The sequence below is a fragment of the Rhinatrema bivittatum genome, chromosome 1 (genome assembly GCF_901001135.1).
Source record: "Rhinatrema bivittatum chromosome 1, aRhiBiv1.1, whole genome shotgun sequence".
In the NCBI taxonomy this organism is placed as follows: domain Eukaryota; kingdom Metazoa; phylum Chordata; class Amphibia; order Gymnophiona; family Rhinatrematidae; genus Rhinatrema; species Rhinatrema bivittatum.
In genome coordinates this window covers 724,446,219-724,462,218 of record NC_042615.1, presented here as the reverse complement: position 1 = coordinate 724,462,218, position 16,000 = coordinate 724,446,219, and the positions used below count along the sequence as shown (strand labels likewise).

General features: G+C 42.7%; 1 protein-coding gene across 1 annotated transcript in view; it reads left to right on the top strand.

The window, feature by feature from the left end:
* Positions 1 to 16,000, top strand: part of MTREX (Mtr4 exosome RNA helicase) — a 325,983-nt gene that overhangs the window by 6,875 nt on the left and 303,108 nt on the right. The window contains exon 3 of the mRNA XM_029577212.1: positions 15,654 to 15,720. Within this exon, the coding sequence (XP_029433072.1) occupies positions 15,654 to 15,720 (67 nt within the window). The remainder of the gene's footprint in view (positions 1 to 15,653; positions 15,721 to 16,000) is intronic.

The following is a 16,000-nucleotide window of genomic DNA, read 5'->3' as shown; positions in this document are numbered from 1 at the left end:
TTGATTGGACATTATGTGAGCATAAATCTTACTGCCGATGCAGCAAGGGGTTTTACGCTCGCAAAATGTGCATTAAAAATTGTGAGCATTGCTTAGTGCCCTTGCATGGAAATCTCAGACGGGAGCATTAAGCAGTACTCTCCGATGCAGAGAGGTGCTCTGGCCATAACCCAGGCTTTCCTTGTGCTGGAAAGTTTACTCAGGGTCAGAGGTGAAATTAAGTTTCCAGCACTGATGATAATGTCAACCTACCCTATTACGTGCATGGCCTGATTTTATGAGGAGTAGCTTCAGATGGATCAAGTGAGTCCCGCCAGAGGAAAATGGCAGCGGATCTCTGATGGAGGGCCTGCTGCTAAGCCATGTGTGTTTAGTTTCTAATTTTTTTTTTTTTTTTTTTTTTTAATCATTTAAAATATCCAGTATGTATGGAATCACTCTGACTTCCTTCTGTGTATTGCCCTGTCATGTAGATCATGTCCTTTTCAGGCTGGGATTGCCCTACCCTGCTGCTGCCACCTCATGCGGACCCCCTCCCCCCAGGGTTAAAGTGTGCCTAGAAAGCATGCATGCAAACCTCAGATCTGGACCAATACCGCTACCCGCATGGGACAATTCTGACTTATCTCCGGCAGTGCCCGCCCCCAACTCAGTCCTATTGGCCTTCAAACAACCTAAGAAACTGCGGTCTGCTCTGACTAGCACAAGCAGCTTTCAGTCCTGTTCTTGCTGGAGCAGTAAAATAAAAATACCCAGCATGGATTGGACAGGGGACAGTAGACAGAAATCTTGGGGAGGCTGGCACTGATTTAAAACAGGTGGGCAGTCACGCCATTGCTAAGCTTCAACCCTTAACGAAAAATCAGCGGAATCCTCTCCAAATGCTGCTCCTGCTGGCAGATTGTAAATCTGTGCTAATCCTTTCATGCTGTATTGTGGCGAGAGGGACAGCTGTATACTGGACACACAAGCTCTTAACTCCTATTCCTACCCTACCCCCTGAGTTAAGATGTATGGGTGGCCTACATGTTCCAGTCTATCTGCCTTTTTTTTTTTAAATTCACTATGTATTAGCAAAGCATTAGCATACTGCATTGAGAGTTAAAAAATAAAATAATCTGCATTAAAACTGCAGAAATCCAGTGCACAGTTTCTTAATGCACAGATTATTGCATTGGCTTACAAATTAGTAAATGCAGAAGTGAAAAGCCACATCAATTTACATTGGTCATAAATTTTGATTTTGGATTAACCCTCTTGATGGTTATATAACAAGGTCTCCAAATTTTGCCTTCTCAGTCATTTTTCAGTTGAAATGCCCTTTTTGTTGCTCTAGTATAATGGCTCAAATTCCAGCAGGCCTGGGCCCATTCCTGTGCACATTGTTGGATGGACATCTGGAAGTCTTGGCCAGATTGCCCAATCTCACATGCTTATTGTATTCTTTTTGAGTTGTTGAATTGTGCTTATTTCATCCCAGCTGCATTCTTGCCCCGCTCTGTCTGCTTGGAAAACTCAGTCCAAATTCTACATCTGAGCTGGTTAAGAAGGAGCAGACTGGCCAAAACACTTCCATTGCACTGACCAGAGAAGGGTTTGGAGAGCACCTTTTTCCTCCCTACCTCATTTAGGAATTTCCCCATTATATTGTGGTCACTATTTTTGAAATTGAGAACTTTTAGCTTTTAACTTCTCCTCTCTGCCTTGGTGGCAATATCAAACCAGATCATAAACTGATTACTGGTGGTGAGGTGGGCACCTACCCAGATATTAGAGACACCGGAGAACTGGACAGAGATCTGGCTGAAGATATCCGAAAGATGGGAAGGAAGAAAAAAAGTGATGCTCGTTGGATATAATCTGCTTGATCTGGATTAGAGTATCCTGCGGCAGAATCTATAAGAAGTAGAGAGATTGTGGATGCCCTTCAGGGGGTTCTGATCAGACAAACTGTGATGGAACCCACAAGGAGAGGAGCGGTACTGTATTTGGGGCTCACAAATGGAGATAGTATCTCTAATGTCTTGAGAAGGTGCCCACCTGGGTCCCAGTGATCATTAGATAGTATGGTTTGATATAACAGCCAAGAGGGAAAGAAATTCTGGATTTCAAAAATGGTCTTTGGTAAAAAGGCATTTCCTAGCATGTAGATACATGGATTCAGGACCAGTGGGTCTATGCTCCCCTGCCAGCAGATGAAGATGCAATTTGATGTCACTGTATATATTTATTATTTATTTATTTTAAACTTTTCTATGCCGACATTCATGTGCAAAAGAACATATCAGATCGGTTTACAGCGGAGAAACAGCATTAAACGAATGCATTACATCGAACAAGGGATAATTAAACTGGTATCAAAGGGTTGCAAATGAGAAATAAGCATACTTAAAGGGTATAAAACATACTTTAAGTGTACAGATAACAATAGATTAAATTTAAATAACAAAAATAGATGACAAGAAATAACAATACAATATAAATTACAGGAAATTGCAAATAAACTTAAGAAGTCGCATGTCAGTATCAGTAGATCAGAAAGGGAGAGGAGATTTGGATTGTCTGTGGAGGTGTCTATAAAGGATGGGTTGAGTTGAGGATTAAGTAAAGGCTTGACTGAAGAGCAAGATAGGTGTTATGTGTTCTTTTTTATTGGTTTTGGTCAGGATCCTGGCTATGGCATTCTGCAACATCTGCAGGGGTTTGATGGAGGTGGCTGGGAGCCCGAGAAGCAGGGAATTGCAATAGTCGATTTTTGAAAAGATGATGGATTGTAGAACTGTACGGAAATCTTGAAAGTGTAGGAGTGGTCTCAGCCTTTTTAATACTTGCAATTTGAAAAAGCAGTCCTTTGTAGTGTTGTTGATGAATTTCTTAAGGTTCAGCTGACAGTCTAGGATGACACCAAGGTTTCTCACTTGGGAAGAGAGGGATGTTTGGCTGGTGAGGTAGTTGTTGGCTGTTGAGTAGTTGTCGTGGGAGATGAAAAGTAGTTCTGTCTTGTTGGTGTTAAGTATTAAGTTGAGGCTTGTGAGGAGGAGGTTGATGGACTGGAGGCAAGTGTTCCAGAAGCTGAGTGTTTTGGAAAGAGAATCTTTAATCGGGATGAGTATTTGAACGTCATCCACGTATATGTAATGCTTTAGGTTAAGATTTGATAGTAGCTGACAGAGAGGGAGAAGGTAAATGTTGAAGAGGGTAGGGGATAGAGAGGAGCCTTGGGGGACTCCCAATGTTGAGCTGACAGGGTGGGATTCTTTGTTGTTAATTTTGACTTTGTAGGATCTATTACTGAGGAATGATATAACCCTATATAACCCTGAGGAATGATATAACCCACTGAGGAATGATAACCCTATATAACCCTATATAATAACTATAATAATAATAAAAATAATATAATAATTACTATTAATTATTATTAATATCATTAATAATATTAATTATTAATAATTAATATTAAAATATAAACAATATTAATTAATATTATTAACAATAATTATTAATAATAAATATAATACTAATTATAATAATAACCCTATATAACCCACTGAGGAATGATATAACCCTATATAACCCTGCAGTGACCCCCAGCCTGCCAGTATTCTCCAGCATATGGTGATGTGCATCTCCCTACGGGGTTTGCTTTGAGCTTTTTGAAAGGAGAAATTTGAAATTATAAATTCAGGAAAAGAAAGCCCTGCGGTGATAGCTAAAGGTCCCTCCCTCAGTTGAGAATTCCTGAGGCAATTTCCATGGTCCCTTGAGGGGTGTACCTTGGTCCGGTAGCTTGGTTTCTCAGCGTGGACTTAGCTGTTAGTTCAGCTGAAAGGCAACAGGTGCAGGAGGCAGCGTGCGGCGGTGATGGCAGATGCCCTCTTCCTCCACAGCTGGAGACAGTCTCTGTACTCAGCCAGTAAGTGCTGAGCTCAGGTAAGGTTTAAGGAAAAAAAAAAAGTTTTTCCTGAATCAGAGACAGAGGGGTTTCAGGACTTTCTCTGTTTTCGGTGTGCCATGCCAACATTTGTTTACTCTCCCGTTGGAGTTGAGGAACTGGGCAGCCTGGCAAGTTGAGCAGCCCTTGGTGGGCTAGACCCTGCACGTAGGCTTTTTTCTTGCATGTCACGTCTTAGGCCGTGGTGGCGTTTTCGCACGCTTTTGTGCGTGTTCTGCCCTCTATAGGCTGTCGATGTGCGCAGCGTGTTGGCTCTGTGCACACGTTGTGTGCTCTGTTTTTGGGCGCGCTTTTACATGGACAAACCTTTTTATGCGCTTAACTGGCGCACGGGTTGTGCGTGCACCTTGCTGCACTTTCTTCTAGGTGTTTTATTTTTTGGGCGCATTTCATTTTTGAGCGCGAGCCAGTCTGAAAAACATTTGCCACAGCGATGGCACCAGTAAGCAAGAAGCCTTAGCATCTTCCTATTTGTATTGTCTGTCATATTAGGGCTTCTCAGCCTGACCTAGCTCTAACCTGTATCAGTGCTGCTCAGACGCTCGGGGAGAGTTGGCTTCCTCAGATTTTGCTAAGATTGGCTCTTCCCATTCTGATGATGGGTTGGTCATGGCCTTGACTGGGGGACACCAGATCTTGGTTCTCTCTTGACTGACTTCTCCGCTGGCGAGGGCAGTTCTGTGGGACCAGCTCCAGTTCCTTCTGGGCATTGTCTGGCCCAGCTGCTTTTTCTTTGGTGGAATTTTTTTCAAAGCTTTCTTCAGGCGCAGTCCTCCGCTTCCCCCATTTCTGTCAGGTCAGACTCTGTCGGTGGCTCCTCCTTCTTCCAGTCCTATGTTAAGTGCTGGGGCTCACCCCAGCCCCCTGCGGGTGTTCTAACAGGAATCCAGATGGCACGGATGATGAGGCAGATCCTTATTCCTCGGGTGCGAGCATGATGTCCTGACTTGCACCAAATGTACCTTAATGACACCAAAATGTCGCAAGGCCAGAATGGAGAAAATGGAACTTCTCTTCCATTCTCAAACTCCGACGCCATCTATTGCATCGAAGTCGTCTGAACCGGCACCGTCCACTTCGCGCCAGTATCTGCCACCGGCCTTCAACTACATCTACTCCCCCTCAGGACCGAGGGGATCGTAGAGAGAAACATCGGCATCGACACCGCAAGTCTCGGACCATCGAGGAAGGAAAATCTTCGCCCTCGCCATCGTCCGAGCTGCTATCGAAGAAACCCCGTCCAGAAAAGGCACCAACCATTTCTGTGACCGGGTCACCGAGGCAACCCTCACCCGGACGGGTATCGGGAGCCAGTTTCCCGTGTCCTGCTTGCTTCATGGAAGCCTTCCACGAGAAAGTCTTACCTATACAAATGGAACAGGTTTAAGTCATGGTGTTCTTCTCAATCCCTTTACCTGTTCCACCACAAAGTTTCTAGACTATCTCTGGCACTAATTGGAGAAAGTTCTTTTTTACTCAACGCACAATTAAACTCTGGAATTTGTTGCCAGAGGATGTGGTTAGTGCAGTTAGTATAGCTGTGTTTAAAAAAGGATTGGATAAGTTCTTGGAGGAGAAGTCCATTACCTGCTATTAAGTTCACTTAGGGGTAGATTTTAAAAGAAGCGCGATCAGCCTACTTTTGCTTGCGCATCAGACTCAAGCAAAAGTACGCTGGATTTTAGTAGATACGCGCGGAGCCGCGCGTATCCACTAAAATCCTGGATCGGCGCGCGCAAGGCTATCGATTTTGTATAGCCTGCGCGCGCCGAGCCGCGCTGCCTCCCCCCGTTCCCTCCAAGGCCGCTCCGAAATCGGAGCGGCCTCGGAGGGAACTTTCCTTTGCCCTCCCCTCACCTTACCCTCCCTTCCCCTACCTAACCCACCCACCCGGCCCTGTCTACACCCCCCCCTTACCTTTGTCGGGGGATTTACGCCTCCCGGAGGGAGACGTAAATCCCCGCGCGCCAGCGGGCCTGCTGCGCGCCGGGCCGCGACCTGGGGGCGGGTACGGAGGGCGCGGCTACGCCCCCGGGCCGTAGCCACGCCCCCGTACCCGCCCCCAAAACGCTGCCTACACGCCCCCGCCCCCGACACGCCTCCCGACACGCCCACTCCGAAAACCCCGGGACTTACGCGAGTCCCGGGGTTCTGCGCGCGCCGGTGAGCCTATGTAAAATAGGCTCACCGGCGAGCAGGGCTCTGAAAATCCGCCCCTTAGAGAATAGCCACTGCCATTAGCAATGGTTACATTGAATAGCCTTAGTTTTTGGGTACTTGCCAGGTTCTTATGGCCTGGATTGGCCACTGTTGGAAACAGGATGCTGGGCTTGATGGACCCTTGGTCTGACCCAGTATGGCATTTTCTTATGTTCTTATGTTCACTTGTCAGAATCAGGTCTAAAAACTTCCTCCATCAGAATGCATGTCAGTGCGGTAGCCGCCTTCCATAAAGGTGTTGGGGATGTTCCTATTTCGGTACAACCCCTCGTAACACATTTTCTGAAAGGCTTGCTTCACCTTAAGCCTCCACTATGCCCTCCGGCCCCTTCATGGGACCTCAATCTGATTTTGGGTCGGCTCATGAAACCACCATTTGAGCATCTCCAATCCTGTGATCTTCGCTATCTCACATGGAAAGTGATTTTTCTTTTGGCAATCACATCCGCTCGCAGTGTTAGTGAGTTACAGGCCCTAGTTACCTATCCGCCTTACACTAAACTTCTGCAGGACCGGGCGGTACTCCGCACTCACCCTAAGTTCTTACCTAAGGTAGTATCGGAGTTTCACATTAATCAATCCATTATACTACCTACCTTCTTTCCCAGGCCCCATTCCAATCCAGGAGAACAGGCTCTGCATACCCTTGACTGCAAACAGGCTCTAGCCTTCTACCTAGACTGTACAGCTGCCCACAAGAAAAGCACTCAATTATTTGTCTCTTTCCATTCCATCAAATTGGGGCAGCCTGTGGGTAAGCAGACTCTCTCCTCCTGGTTAGCGGACTGCATATCCTTTTGCTATCAGCAAGCATGCTTCAAAACGCGATGCAGAATGCTATCGCTGAGATTTCCAAGAACCTGCACAATATAGGATATCCTATATAGGTCCCACAATATAGGATATCCTATATTGTGCAGGTTCTTGGAAATCTCAGCGATAGCATTCTGCATCGCGTTTTGCACACTTTACTTCCACTGAATATTTCATCAAATGCTGGGTCCTTGAAGAAGGGGTTTTCCACCCCGAAACCTTGCGATGTCGGACAGCAACAACTATCATTACAAGTGGATTTAAAGATAAGTACCAAGAGTACTATTTCTGGACTGCAACAGCACAATACATAGTCACCTAATGATTTACAAAGCTCTAGAATAATAAGAGCTTATTGGCACAATAACCTTTTTTAGGTAATAACTGTTTAATAATACTTTGGCTTTTAAATCCTGCTATGCTAGATGCCTTGACCACATACTTGCTAGGAAAATTTCTCTTTTTTGATCTAATAGTCAACCTTCATACAAGGTTGACTATTAGATCAAAAAAGAGAAATTTTCCTAGCAAGTATGTGGTCAAGGCATCTAGCATAGCAGGATTTAAAAGCCGTTTGAACAAGTTCCTGGAGGAAAAGTCCAATAAACAGTTATTAGCAGGGGTGTCTCTAAGCCAAAGTATTTGGGAGGAGATCAAGGAGGTAAGCTAGGTATGGAAGGATAGAAGTTAGTGTCATTCCTTATTTACCTGTTCCAGCCACTCATGATTTTAAAAATTTCTATCATATTCCCTCTCTGCCATCTCTCTTCCAAGCTGAAGAGCCCTGATTGATGTAGCCTTTCTTCATTTGCTCCATCCCCTTTATCATTTTTGTTGCTCTTCTCTTTACCTTTTTTAGTTCCAGTATGTCCTTTTTAAAGATTGAGTGATCAGAAATACAAACAATGCTCAAGATGCAGTTGCATCATAGATTGACACAGAGGCATTATGATATTGTCTGTTTTATTCTTTGTTCCTTTACAAATTATTCCCTACATTCTGTTTGCTTTTTTGATTGCTATTGCACACTGAGCTGAGGATTTCAGTGCATTGTCCACAAGGACTCCACGGTCTGTTTCCTGAGTGGTGATTCCTAATAAAGAACCAATTATTGTGCACTTGTAGTTTTGGATTATTTTTCTCTGTATACTCACTTGGCACTTGTCCACATTCAGTTTCCTCTGTCATTTCAATGTCCAGTCTCCTCATCTCACAAGGTCCTTCTGCATTTTGTCATTTATTTATTTTATTTAGTTAAATCCCTACCTTCAATAAACGTCAAAGCAGATTACCTAATATCAAATGTTGACAATATTGAGATCATCTATCCCCCAACAGTTAAAACAAATCATATCCAAAAACTCGACCCACCCATCTAATACACTCCACACAAGATGCAGCCTATCAGTATAAAATAATATAGCCAACCAAAATCCATGCTCCCCAACTTAGGCTATTTTGCTGTAATTTTAACAATTATGAATAATTGTCATCTGCAAATTTGATTACCTCACTCATTGCTCCCTTTTCCAGATCATTTATGAATGCTAAATAGCACAAATTATAGAAACTTAGGAACATGTCAGCAGAAAAAGCCATGCGCCCTTTCTAGCCTGCCTGTCTACACAACTGTTCAGCTCTACCAGTTTGCCAGTCTCTCTGAGATCTCCTTTGCTTGTCCCATTCTTTTTTGAAGTATAGATCCCTTAGGTACTCCATTGCTGATCTTTCTTCATTTGGACAATAGACCACATAGTCCTGCCCTCTGCTTTTGATCAGTTATTAGTCCACAATAGGACTCTACCTTCTGTCCTATGACTTTTTAATATCCTGGAGACTTTATCAAATGCCTTCTGAAAATCCAAATACATTATATCAATTGGCTCACTTTTATCTATATCTTTATTTACACCTTCAAAAATAAAAATCTTATTAGCTTGGTAAGGCAAGTTTACTAAAATCATGTTGACGCTTCCCCATTAGCCATATCTGTCTATATGGGCAGCAATTTAGTTTTTAAGAACAGCTTCTACCATATTGTTTGACACCAGTGTCTTTAGTTGCCATGATCATCCCTAGAGCCTTTTTAAAAATTTTACATTGGCCATCATCCAGTATTCAGGTAATTTGGCTGTTTTAAATAAGTTACAGATTACTGGTAACAGTGTATGCAAGCATGTGTATGTAATGGGGAGAGGTGTGTGTGTGTGTGTGAGAGAGAGAGAGCATGCTTTTGTGATTGAGCATGTGTGTGTGAGAGCAAAAGAGAAGCAAAGGTTTGAGAGAAACAACCCCCTCCTCTCCCACTGCTAATTCATGATAATCACAGGCCATCTGGAAATCAAATGTTCCCAGGTTCTATTTGCAATATTGTATTCTAACTGCTTTTCCAGATATTGTCACCTGTCTTCCTCTTTCTGTGCTCTCGTGTAGTTTATGAATGCTAGTCATTTCTCCCTTTTCTAAAGAAGTAGCTGAAAAGAAACTATAATGGCCTCTTTTTTTCCTCTTTCCTTTATTTACCTTCTTAACAAAAACCTTAGCTATCCTTATAACATCTCCTTTTAGTTTTGCCCTCTGCTGGTCTACTTCCTGTAGAATTTCCCATCCAGCTAGCAACTCCTTGAGTTACTCCCTAAGTTTAACAAAGCTAGTTTTCCTGAAGTTTAAAGTTCATTCCAAGATGAGGTCCTAATCTCCTGAGCTCTAATACCGAACCACACCATCCAATGATCACTGGATCCTAGTTGATCATTCACTACAACATCAGTGATTAATGACCCCTTGGGAAGCATCATAAGAACATAAGAATTTGCCATACTGGCTCAGACCGAGGGTCCATCAGTCCAGTATCTTGTTTCCAGTAATGGCAAAACCAGGTCACCAGTAACTAGCCTCATCCCAAACAGTAAATAGTTCCCATGCTGCTATCATGCATTGATAAGTAAAGGCTATTTCTAAAGTCTACTTGGTTAATAAGTTTATTGATTTCTCCTCCTGCAGAAATTTGTCCAAACTTTTTTTTTTTAAACTTGGCTATTATTGGCCTAAAGCCAGGTTCATTATCGCTGCCTCCTGTGTGAGTTCCACTATCAGTTGACAGAACAGTTTTTTCTCCCTACAGAAAATCCAGGATATCTCTGCTTCTAGCAGATGTTCCTTTCCCTCTTTCCAGATTAACCCACAGGGCTTCATCCTTACATCATAAGCCTTGCAATTCTGTTGCCTTAATATTTTATTTTATAGTGCCATTCCTCATCCCTTCCTTTCTATCCAATCGTTCCTGAATAGATTGTAGCCTGATATAACTATATCCCAGGTCTTCCGTGTACCGCGTCTTCATGACAGCCACTACATCCAAATTAGCTTCTTCAATGATAGCCTCTAGATCTGGGACTTTAATGCTCATAATATTGGAAATAATGTACATAGCTTGCCAGATATTGCACGTTTACCCATTTTTATGCAAGTATTTATTTTATGTATATAAGGGTTTTGTTTACCATCCCCAATGCTCCTAACATAAAGCTCTTCTCAGTAGTTTTGTCAGTCTATATGGGAAGAAACTGTGTCCCTTCGTCCATGGGTAGTTTCCCCATCTCTGCTCAGCAGTCTTTGAAACCACATCCCATTGTCCAGGAAGCCAAAACACTCTTGTCCATACCATCTACACAGCCATTCATTCATCTCCAGAATGCAAGTTGACCTGCCTTGGCCTTACTCCTTGACGTGAAGAATGGAGGAGAATACTACCTGTGTACCTATATGCTTTACAGTGTCTCCCAGAGCCATGAAGTCATTTTTAATACAATTCTTTTGGTATCTAGCAGTATTTGTGCCAACATAGATGAGTAGCATTGGTTAGTGTTAGTTTATCTGTTAGTTTATGTGGACCCAATTGGTAGAATAACAGCCTTACCTGGGTCAGCCGAGAAGACAGCAATCCTGCACACTGTAAAGGGTAGCCCAGATCCACCAGAGTGGACGGCAAGCAAGATAAATCCAGAGACAATCTGATTGGCCTTGGGAGGTTGAGGGCAAGACAGAGGTATGGATTTGTCTTCTACCAGTTAGTAGTAAGGCTTAAGGATTTTTGGCAGTAATTAATGATTAATTATTATTAATAATAATAAATATAATAATAATTATAATAACCCTATATAACCCACTGAGGAATGATATAACCCTGCAGTGACCCCCAGCCTGCCAGTATTCTCCATCTCCAGCAGATGGTGATGTGCATCTCCCTAAGGGGTTTGCTTTGAGCTTTTTGAAAGGAGAAATTTGAAATTATAAATTCAGGAAAAGAAAGCCCTGCGGTGATAGCTAAAGGTCCCTCCCCCAGTTGAGAATTCCAGAGGCGATTTCCATGGTCCCTCAGAGGGGTGTACCTTGGTCCGGTAGCTTGGTTTCTCAGCAGTGCGGCAAACAGGGTAATCCAGAGACATTCAGAGTCCAAGGGCTGGCAAGGCAAATCCAGAGACAGACCTCGTCTAATCGAGAAAGCAGCAAACACTGAAGAAAGCACAAGCGAGCCTGTAGCCGAGGCAAGGGCGTATGCGTGGCTGTCAGCTTAAGTACTGTTTTTTTCCCACGCTAGGCTTGGAGAGTGATGGGAGGAATGCTGACGTAAGGGGAGGGGCCCAGTTGCGTCGGCCCACACAGTGCATTGTGGCGCGTGGCCATGCCGGATGTGACCCTGATCATGTTGGGAGGTTGAGGGCAAGACAGAGGTATGGATTTTTCTTCTACCAGTTAGTAGTAAGGCTTAAGGATTTTTGGCAATCTCTTCATAACGTCTTGAATTTTGGTACTTGGCAGACAGCACGCTTCCCAGGACAACAGGTCTGGTTGGCAAATAGATAACTCCATGTCTCTCAGAAGCAGGTCAGCAACCACCACTACCCTCTACCTCCTAAATGCAGTGGTTGTTGAGCCCGCAATTTGGGAATGGCATGTTTTGGTTCCTCATCATCATGGAATGGTTTCTCCTCTGCTTCCAGAGATGCATATCTGTTCTTCAGCTTGAGGGAAATGGGAGTCGTGTTTATAGGATCTGGTAGCTGTAATAATCTTGGTCCAGCTGTCATCTTATGGTCCAGTTTTACCTTCCCCACTGCTTGAATTTTTCGTCTTTGATGCCTCAATTGCATTTCATCAATGTAGTCCTCATTCTCGTGGTTGCTTCTTAGTCTTCCCATCTCTTCTCGAGTTTCACCACTTGTTTCCTGAGGGAGTCGATCTGCTGATACCTTTCCCACTGAAGCAGTTCCGCACTGTGGATCAGGACATCTGTTTGGACAGTAGTAGAAGAATGGAAGCAATGTATGCAGATTTACCTCATACATATTCATTTTGATCCTGAAAACCCACTAGTTGGGGGTTCTTCAGAATAGGTTTGGGCACCACTGATCTATATCTATCTATATATTGAGTTATTAAAATCTGTAAATCGATTAACATTTTAAAATAAGCCAATATTTATGTACAGTATCCATAATAAAACATTACTGTCTCCTAGTTTTGTTTTCTTCCTTCTGCTACTGTCAGTCTATCGAAGCATAGGAGAAATTGTTTTTTACTCGGTGAATAATTAAACTCTGGAATTTGTTGCCAGAACATGTGAAAGCTGTTAGTGTAGCTGGATGTTTGTACTAGTTCCTGGAAGCCAAGTCCATAAAACATAATTATGGTGGGGAAATCCACTGCTTACCCCTGGGATAAGCAGCATGAAATCTATTGACCTTTTGGGATCCTGCCAGGTTCTTGGGTTGACAACACAAAGGGTAATCTTTAGGATACCACTCCCTATCTCACTATCATAAACACAACCACAAATTTTAGAGAGACACCAATTTAAACCAATATTTTATTTATTTGAAATACCCACATATATCCCTACATAGACATTTAAAACTGAGCTAGCGCATTCACACATTCATACACCAAAGTAAAAACACCACATGAAGTTTGAGATGTTAAATGAGAATTATCATGTATTCTTTTCGTCATAAATACACTTATTAACCTGATTATTCAATAATACAAAGTGTAAACCTTGTAAATTATCACATACAAAATTATTGATACATGTCATTTCCCTCAATTACTCAGTGAACATATGATCTTGAATAAATGAATGTGGATACATTATAGACAATGTGATGATTTACGATCATTATACACGTAATTGAGGGAAATGACATGTATCAATTTTGTATGTGATAATTTACAAGGTTTACACTTTGTATTATTGAATAATCAGGTTAATAAGTGTATTTATGACGAAAAGAATACATGATAATTCTCATTTAACATCTCAAACTTCATGTGGTGTTTTTACTTTGGTGTATGAATGTGTGAATGCGCTAGCTCAGTTTTAAATGTCTATGTAGGGATTATATGTAGGTTCTTGGGTTGGCCATTGTTGTAAATAGGATACTGGGCTTGATGGACCTTTAGTCTGACCCAGTATGGCAAGTCTTATGTTCTTATGTGGGAGATGAGGAGGTGAATAATGGGTGGGAATCAAACTAATGACTATTGCCCAAGAACCAGTGCGCTCACCTTTTCAGATCAAGTAAGTGACCTTTGCAAATTCACAATTCTAATACTTGCAAACAAATGCTAACTTGTACAAACACACAAAATAACCCAAAATCCTCTCTGTAAACACACATAATTCCTAACGCAAATACTAACCTTAAAAACTAACACACAATAAGCACTGCCAGTAATAGTTTAACTCTTTTTAAGAATTTTTCTTTTGGGGTAGATTGTAGGTGTTTCTTTCCCTGCAAGTCCAACTTACCAACGGAGGGAAGTTCTGCAGTCAGCAGTCCCTCTGCCCTGGAAGGCAGGCATATCACATACTTTACCCATCCTACAGTTGGGCCTGGCTAAAGGACTGGCCTTTAATTCCCTAAAGGTGCAGGCAGCTGCAATTTCATGCTATAGGGGCCAAATCAAACTCTCATGTGGCAGCACACCTGGACATTGTCTGTTGCCTGAGAGGGTTAAAATGGGTATATCTGCCATTCAGACCATTAATTTGTCAGTGGGATCTCAACTTAGTCTTAAAGGCATTAGTCAGGCTGCTAGCGATATGCTCGGCAAGGCGTACCTCAGAATTTCAGGCTCTCTCATCTTAGAGACCCTTACTCGGTCTTCACAAATGTGATGACTTTTCAGCCAGTGCCATCTTTTCTAGGTGGTATCTGCCTTTCATATTAACCAAGCTGTTTCTTTGCTATCCTATAATAGTAGTGACTGTAAAGGAAAAGTTGAATGCCTACATCGGCTGAATGTACACCATATACTGTTGAAGTATATAAAAGAAAGGAACGTCTTTAGGAAAACAGACAAACTGTTTTAGCAGTCCCCCAGAAAGGGGAAGCAGCATCCAAAGCCATCTTAGCCAGTTGAATCAAAGAGATAATAACTTCGGCATACATGCTGTTGGGCACACAGACCCTGGCAATCCTGCAAGCCCATTCTATGAGGGTGCAAGTGACATCATGGGCTGAAGCATCCTCACTTTCTCCAGTTGAAATCTGCAGTGCCACCACATGGTCTTCTCTGCACTCTTTGACAAAGGTTGAATATGCAAGCCAAAGCAGACTCCGTCTTTGGAGCGGGAGTCCTGAGGACAGCCTTGCCTTCTCCCACCCCAATAAGGGGAAGCTTAGGTAATTCCCTTACATAATGACTAGTCTCAGAGGAAGATAAGGAAGGTTAAATTATGCTTAGCTGACAATTTTCTTTCCTTGAGTCCTGCTAGAGCAGGCCGGGTCTTGCCCAGGAAGGAAAAGGCGATGAGGATCATTGGGACTGATGGCATGTGAGATAATCTGATAGAGCCCTCTGCATTCTGCCTCTTTCTGTCTTTCCATCTTGCTTTACTCGAAGTGGTCTTCAGTACCTTATAATAGAGGCTTCAAAAATTAAGGAAGATTTTGCATTGTCACAATGCTTTGGCAATAGGCTACCGGGCTTACACCTCCCTTATGAGACCAGGACCACACCTCCCTTATGAGACCAGAGTGAGGTCATAAGAAGTGTGTGCCCTCTTTCTCCGTCAGCACTGGAGGGGGAAATCCCATATGCAATGACTAATCTAGCAGGACTCGAGGAAAGAAAATTATCAGGTAATCATAGTTTAACCTTTTGTTGATTGTGCTCAAGTCCCACTCCTCTTGCCCTTTCCGGTGGTGCTTGACCTTCCAGCTGACCCACAGATACAGGAGACCCAACTTTAATCTTGAGCTTGTTCTTGGTCAAGGCTAGGAATTAAAGGTGTTTTCAGTTTTCATACTTGTTTCCTTGATCAAAAAAACATAGTGATTTCAAACTCTTTGGAGTAGGGACCTTCCTTACCTGTTATTATCTGTTATGATTTTTAATCCTTGTAATTCGGATCATGTTCTTATGGGGTATTGGATACTTGGGCTTCGTGGAGTTCACATTTTGGCCTTCTGTTGTGCTGATTTTTAATTTCTATTCCTGGTGGGACTGAGTCTCGCAGGCAGCAGAGACCTTGTGCTACTCCAGGAAACATGTCTAGTTACTTACTGCTGAATAAGGACTTGCAGGGAATTATTGGAAATCAGTATTCTGTGATTCATGTTAATATTTAAAAATTTCTTCCTTGTGTTTTTCTCTATAGCCTGTCAGACCTGATGCCTAGAATAAAGGTGCAAGAAGTGGAAACAGTTGAAGGCTGTACCCATGAGGTAACTAAAGTGCCTTGTATACCTGAAGAGTTTTGGTATCCAAAATAGTCAGGTGTTTGAATGCTCTTTTCTTCCTGAATTTTGCATAGAAGGGTTTTGCTGTATGTAATGGCTGGGATGGCATATCAATTTCACACGTATAAGAAGACAAGTCTGGATATAAAGATAGATAAAATGAATCCTGTCCTGAAGCCGTTCTGAATTTCTTTGTATTGTGAAAGCCTGACTGCCGCAGAGTTTCACTCGTGGCACAAACAAAATACTCTCTCTTGTGACTAAA